The sequence below is a fragment of the Sceloporus undulatus genome, chromosome 1 (assembly GCF_019175285.1).
Source record: "Sceloporus undulatus isolate JIND9_A2432 ecotype Alabama chromosome 1, SceUnd_v1.1, whole genome shotgun sequence".
Lineage (NCBI taxonomy): Eukaryota > Metazoa > Chordata > Lepidosauria > Squamata > Phrynosomatidae > Sceloporus > Sceloporus undulatus.
The window spans coordinates 307825625-307833249 of NC_056522.1; the positions used below are offsets into that span (position 1 = coordinate 307825625).

A 7625-nucleotide genomic window follows, 5' to 3' on the forward strand; every position below is an offset into this window, starting at 1 on the left:
AAACGTTGTATTTTAAATCGTTTCAAATATTAAGTGGGAACACCCCCTTTGTGTCACTGACAGGTCACTGTGTTTTTGTGTAGAACTGCAAGCTCTATTTGTCAGAGGTAACAAGAAAGGAAAATCTCTGTCTTTCAGCACTCTTCATCCCTTGATTCACTCCCTGAATGTATGAACTATGATTCACCCCTTTTACATCTTGTCCTGCTTGCACTTAAATTCTAACCCTAGAATATTCTAGGAGTGCTTTCTTTTTTAAGGGTATGTGTTCCTCGTGCAGTCTTTGGTAATAACCATAATCATCTGTAATCTCAGAATATAACTACCTTAAATACAGAATGTATTTTACATATGGGGGAACATTATTGTAAGATATTATTTGGTTGTTGGTATTTATCTTGAAATGAGTATATGTCCAAAGATAAAAGGGACTGACATGGTTGAAGAAGCAGTTTTAGGAGAGTGAAAGCATTATGTCATGTCCAGGAAAGAATCAGAAAGGTCCACAGAAGAAAAATTATAGCCATCATAGCACTGAAAAATCATTATAGAAGATGACAGTACTGGAAGAAACCCCATCAGGCACGTAGTCTACTGATACTCAGTGTTTCATATCTTACATTCAACAGAAAATAGAAAAGAAACAAGCTCCACATGCTGCTAGATGGCCAGTGTTTATTCTTTTAAGTAGCAGCATTAGTATGACACAATGGTTTGAACATTGGGCTATGTCTCTGAAGACCAGGGTTTGAATCCTCACTCAGCTATGGAAACCCATTGGGTGACTTTGGACAAGTCACCCACTCACATCCTCAGAAAACTCCATTATAGGTAGGCCTTAGTCATCAGAAGTCTGAAACTACTTGAAGGTACACAACATCAACAAGAACAACATTGAGTAGCAAGGCTTGCTAATTTTTGATGGCTCTGTCCTTTGGAGAGTGTTATCGACAACTCAGATGAATTTCGTTGAAGAAGGCCTACTTCTGTATAAGCCAAAATGCAGAAGGCTTTTAAAAAAGAACAAACAGTGGACCATCCAGCAGCAAGTGAAGTTTGTCTCCTTTCTTTTCCCCCAAAAAGAGTACTTTTTAGTACTCTTTCTAATATCTTACATTCAGCCAGGAGATTATTTAATCAGACATTCATAACTAAACAGGAACCTAGAATATGAGCCTAGACTTTTAAATTTTAAATTGGATTTTGAAAATGTACATCAATTTCAATTCTTTTAAAACAATTAGTAAAAAAGAACCTACATCAAACATATCATCACATATACTAATTATATTCTATGAATACATTAATAGCAGTTTATGGACACTGTGGAGGTACCTTTACCAGTTTTATTCTACAGCTAGTATGTATGAAGTGCTCTTGCTCAGCCTCTTTCTCTCAACATTTCCTCTCTAGGTGCAAAGATGGAAAAGGTCAGGGAGTAGAAAAACTGGGGTCACAGATCTGAATGAAGGAGAGGAGTCTGAATATTAATACCAAAGATCCCATTTCTTGCAAATTAATTTGAAAAGAATTCCCAATAATTGCTACATTCTAATGAAATCCACATATCTGAATATGTATTGAGATCGCATTAAACAACAATGTGTGTGTGTGTGTGTGTGTGTGTGTGTAATGTACTTATACTAAAAGAATATGCCTCACTCGGGATTTAACTGTGATTGATATAATTAAAATTGAGTCCTTGAGAGAAGCCATTTATATCAAATCATCCTGCACTTTGCTCCAGTACTCTCAGTTCTTTTTAGAACAAAGCTGGGACTGATTCTTCACCTTCTGTAGCCTTCTTATTGCCTGCTGGCTTCTATTTACACAATGATATTGTCCTGGACTGTAGCAGGCAGAGCAAAACAAACATACCTTTCTATTTGAACAGGAACTTACACTTGGTAGTATCCGGGGTATCCAGGTCAGCTCCTCTCTCAGTTATGCTATTGGCAGGGCCACTTCAAGGTATCTTGTCACCCCACCTGAAGAAAGTGATTGTTTCCCCTTCCCAATCTGGATGGGGGAAAAGCAAGCCATGTCAAGTGGAATGGAATTTTTAAAGTAAGCATCTGACACTCTACAATAAATCCTTTCTTATATAAAAGTGATTTAAAAGCAAACAAACAGCACTTCTGACAAGTTTATTCTGGATGCCAGAAGGATGCAATTAATCACTTAAAATATTTGTTTATTGGATTATTTAACAAACAGAACTTTATCTGTTAGCAATATGTTTGGCTTCTGCCTTCCTCAGTTGCTCAAATTAAAAGTGAGCTACAATACTTTGGGAGTTTTGTTTGTTAATTCGCCAGCACACATACACACACACACCTCTTCTCACCATGCTACTTTTCAACAATAAATTAATGCTGTGCAAAGAATTGCAAAACAACCACATTTTTAAAAACATTAACACTAAAAAGAATTGCTATTTTTTGCATTGTTACTCCTGTTTCTGTGCCAACAGGTTAATAAATAATAACTAAATAAATAAATAAATAAATAAAACTTTTATTTGTATACCGCTTTTCTGTGATGGGACAATCAAAGCGGCTCACAACACATTAAAATCCACATTTACAAAATTATGTCCCAAATTCCTCCCCCCTTTAAAACAGGATTAAACATGTTACAATTAAAATATCTATTAAAAACACAATAAAAAATACAACAAGGACAGAGCAGTGGGCTAATACATGATGTGGGGGGCAGTCATTCTGTGGCCGGGCACTTTTATTCAGGAAAGGCCTGCCAGAAGAGATCCGTCTTGACAGCTTTTTGCCATGTGAAGTGTGATCTCTGATCCTATATACGTTTCATTAGAACTAAATTCTATTAGGCTTATGCCAGGCCTTCAGGCTTTATTAGAACTGCATCCTTTTGCAGGTGAAAGCTTTCTTACAACCTATCTTTTTGCCTTTTCCAAATTCCTTCATTTATTTATGTGTCAAACTGCAAAGCCAGCATATGTAAAAACAATTAAAAAAATTGTGGCTTTCCTGAGCTTGAAGAAGAGTTCAGTGTAACTTAAAACCAACATTGTATTGTGAATGTTGGTTGGTTTTAGGCATGATGCCATTTATTGTTCCTCAAGTTACGATCTCATCCTAGACAACTTTAGCACATCTAAGGGCCAATCCACACCACACTTTCCATACAGCACATACACCATGCCTTATAATGCCTTTCACCCCCAAAACATAAAATACCATTTTAAAAAAAGCATTCTGCAACCTTTTTTAAAGAAGTGTTGTTGTCTTCAAAAACAACGTGCATGCTTTCTCTAAAGGAGAATCATGCTTCCAGGAAAAAGTTAATACTTTATTCCAGCTGTTCACTTTCCACTGGTGATGTTTAGACATATAGGTAACATACATCCTGCCAAACACTCTTCATCATATCTTCCAACTGTCCTGATTTTGTAGGGACAGTCTCAGCTAATTAAACCTGTGTTGTTACACTTACTCAGTTGGTTTTAAAATGTCTTGGTTTCTTTCTTCTCTTCCCACTTTCCCCTTTGTTCTCAGCTCACTTCAGTTGCTGCAAACTGAGTTCAAAGTGTAAAGGTAGTTTGTACTCACCTAAATCAGCAGGGGGAAGAAGAGAGGAGGGGGTAGAATCCTGCCTTTTTTTTATTTATATACCGCTATTCCAAAGATCATAGCGGTGAACAGCAAGTAAGCTAATTAGCAAGTAAGCTAATTTGCCCCCAACAGTCTGGGTACTCATTTTAGCAATCTCGGAAGGATGCAAGCCAGAGTCGAGCTTGGGCCCTTTTACTGGTCTTGAACTTCCCAGAAGGCTCAATAAAAAGCAAACTGATACAGCCTTTCCTCACTTATATGAGAGGTGCCTTCAGGGTCTAGCACAGCTGTTCTCTGAGAAGCCACACCAGACTCTGAAGGCCTTTCTGGGAAGCATATCTTATGAACCGCCTTGGGTCCCTTTCTGGGAGAAAGCTGGCATACTAATTAATTAATTAATTAATTAAATATATAAATAAATATATTCTTCCTCATTAATAATATTTGCCATCTTGACATACTGTGACTCTGCTTGAGCAAAACTGTTCTGGTTTTCATCTGTGAAATGTTGGAAGATATGATTCAGACCTATCTGGTTCATTTGGCCCTTAAGAGTCACATCTGATAGGAGAAAGTAGGGGGTTGTAGGAAGTGTGGATCACAGCAGGTGACACCCCAAGGGGAGGTGTCACCCAGTGGGGTAGTACACCTGAAGAGACTGTCATGGCTACTGGGCAAGCCAGAAGGGCCATAGCCTCCCTTTCCCGATCACCCAGCAGCCACATTGGACCCGAAACATACCCTCCAGAGGCTTCAGCACGGCCTTCCTCAGTAGCAGCTGCTGGGGGCAGGTGCCTTCAGGGTTTGGCTTGGCTGCTCTCCAAGAAGCTGTGCCAGACTCTGAAGGCCTTTCTGGGGTAATGTGGGGGCATGCCTTCAGGGTCTGGTGTGGTTGTTCAGACAGCAGTCATGCTGGACCCTGAATGAGCACTCTGGAGGCTGCAGCACCCCCCCCCCCCCCAGCAGCAGTCTGAACGTGTGTGCAGCTAGCTGGCCAGCAGGGAGGGAGCCACCCTCCTTCACTGGGTGACACCAAACTCAGCAACATCACTGTCCAGGAGCTGCATCTGGCATGAGTCTGACATTGAAGATGCTACATCTTCTTTGTCAACAGCAAGGATTGTCAGCAGACCAGAGAGTTGCTCAATCATCTATTGCAGTGGTTGGACCTGTGTGCTACTTGTGATGTTGAACTGCACCTCCTAGCATTCCTCACCATTGACTGGAGTTTCTGGAAGTTGCACTTAAACAACATCTGGAGGGCTGCAGAATTCCCACTCTGGATTTATCAGTTTGAGAAAGTGGTAGCTCTCTAAAAGCTCCTGTACAGATCCTATAGTTCCTTTTCTCTTGGCCATGATAGCTGTGGATGATAGAAGTAAGAATCCAAGAACATCTGGAGGGCCACTAAACCAACCAAACTAACCCACAAAGGCCTAAATCAGGTTGCTATTTGCAGTCAGAATAAACCTATTGAATCAATGGGCATTTGATAATAAATAATAATAAAATAAAAATTTTATTTGTATACCGCCCTTCCAACGATCAGGGCAGTGAACAGCATATTAATAACAACAATACAAATACACTACAATACATATTAAAAATCCTACATAACCACATTAAAATCAAAAGTAAAACCCCATCAGCCAGCTACCATTGTCATCGAAGGGGGGAAGATTAGCTGGAACTTGATTCAGGGAATGCAGATCGAAATAGGAAGGTTTTTAACTCCCTCCTGAACTGGGCCAGGGAGGTGACCGAGCGGAGCTCTATGGGCAGCGTATTCCAGAGGGCCGGGGCAACGATGGAATATGACCTCCTCGTTGTGGAGGCCAGTCTAGCCCCTGGAACCCTCAGTAGTTGCTACCCAGAAGTTCTGAGGGTGCGAGGCGGAATGTATGGAGAGAGGCGGTCCTTCAGGTATCCTGGGCCCAAGCCATATAGGGCTTTATAGGTTATCACCAACACCTTGTACTGTGCCCGGAAGCAGATGGGCAGCCAATGCAGATCTTTAAGTATAGGTGTAATATGACTGGCCCTGGAAGTACCAGTGACCAGTCTGGCAGCCATATTCTGTACCATCTGTAGCTTCCGGGTGTGGTACAAGGGTTGCCCCATGTAGAGCGCATTGCAGAAGTCCAAACGAGAGGTTACCAGAGCGTGTACCACCGTTTCAAGGTCTCTCTGGGCCAGGTATGGGCGCAGCTGGCGGATAAGCCGAAGCTGATAACAGGTGCTCTTGACCGTCGCATTCACCTGAGCTGTGAGGTGAAGCGACGAATCAAGAAGCACCTCCAGACTGCGCACGGAGTCCTTCACAGGAAGCGTGATCCCGTTCAGGACAGGTGGAACCACCACCATTCCTGGACCAGGGGAACCTATCACAAGTAGTTATTCCATTGATTCAATAGGTCTACTCTAGTTGAGACTAACAATAAGAATTAGACTGAAGAAACAGGTAAAGGAGGACGAAGAGGAGGTATGTGAATGCTTTACATGGAGATGTGGCAGCCAAAAAAGCCAGTGCAAGTCTATGTTGCATCAACAGGAGCATAGTGTCCAGCTCAAGGGAAGCAGCAGTGCTGTTCTATTATACTTTGGTCTGACCTCAGCTGGAATATTTTGTCCATTTCTGAACGCAACAACTCAAGAAGGATGTTGACAAGCTGGAATGTGTCCAGAGAAGAGTGACCAAAATGATTAAATATCTGGAAACCAAGCCTTATGAAGAACAACTTAGGGGGCTGGATATGATTACTTTGAGAAGAGAAGACTGAGATGTAATATAATAGCCAAGTTACATATCTGAAAGGATGCCATGTAAGAGATGGAGCAAATTAGTTTTCTGCTACTCTAGAAACTAGAACACAAACCAGCTGATTCAAATTACAAGTCTAGCTAACATTAGAAAGATTCTACCTAAACAATGGAAATAACGTTACTGTAAGAACTGTTCAATAGTAGAAGAGACTGCTTTGGAGGGTGGTGAACTACCCTTCTTTGAAAATCTTGTTTGGATGGTCATATTTCAGGAGTGCTTTAGTTGAAGATTCTTGCATAGTAGGGGCTTTGACTAGATGTCCCTTTGTTCCTACTATAAGGTGCTATAAAATTATCTTTGTGTAGAGAAAATATCTTTGAAGTATTTTCCCTTTCTTAGTTCATTCTAGTCTTTCATAGAGGTGATGCCAACTTTTTTTTCCCTTGTCCCTTTTTCAGCATTTCTCAGAGAGCTTCGACCACTTCTCAGAGAATATGGAGGACTTTTCAAATGAACTATTCAACAGCTTCTTTGATGACCCCATACTGGCTGAAAAGAACCCTCTACTGGACATGGATCTGGACCCCCCTACTCCTGGCATCCAGGCAGAGCACAGCTACTCCCTGAGTGGAGATTCTGCTCCACAGAGTCCCCTCATGCCTGTCAAGACAGAAGAGAATGCTAGTGGTGAGTGTGAGGATCATCCTTGCTGGGTTTAAAAAATCCATATGCCTTTATGTCACAAAGCCCCATACAGCTGTTAAGAAAAGAGCAGAAGTGACACTGATAAGTTCAGTATGGGCATGTACTAAGTACTTGAAAAAGTTGTGGGTTTTTTTTTTATGAAAACTCTCAGAATCAAGAAAATTCCAAGTTAGACACACAAAGGACATTCCCTTTGAAAACAGATGTTCTCTAACTAGGGGAAAGGAGTCACACATGTCCTTGGGGGACTAGAGTTAGATTTGGCCCTTGGCAATTAATTTGATCTAGTCTGAATTGGTTGCATCCCTCTCATAATAATGGTGCTGTTGTTTTCCCTTGTAGATATGAAATAAAAAATAAAACTGAACTGAAAATGTGATCATAACCTGAATTTTCTACCATGCCTCTTTTGTGGTGTTGTTACCATCAAGTCCAATTTCTTCCTATAAACAATATGTTTTTCAGTAATATTCTATAAGCTCTATAACAAGGTAAAGAACAGCCCAAGAAAGGGAAAATAATAATAATAATAATAATAATAATAATAATAATAATAATAATAATAA

The 7625-nt window shown here is 40.5% G+C and overlaps 1 protein-coding gene across 2 annotated transcripts in view; it reads left to right on the plus strand.

Moving 5' to 3' along the window:
• CREB3L1 (cAMP responsive element binding protein 3 like 1) overlaps nucleotides 1-7625 on the plus strand; it is a 118863-nt gene that overhangs the window by 57230 nt on the left and 54008 nt on the right. For both annotated transcript variants that reach the window (XM_042446638.1, XM_042446637.1), the window contains exon 2: nucleotides 6813-7041. In XM_042446638.1, coding sequence (XP_042302572.1) covers nucleotides 6813-7041 — 229 coding nt within the window. The remainder of the gene's footprint in view (nucleotides 1-6812; nucleotides 7042-7625) is intronic.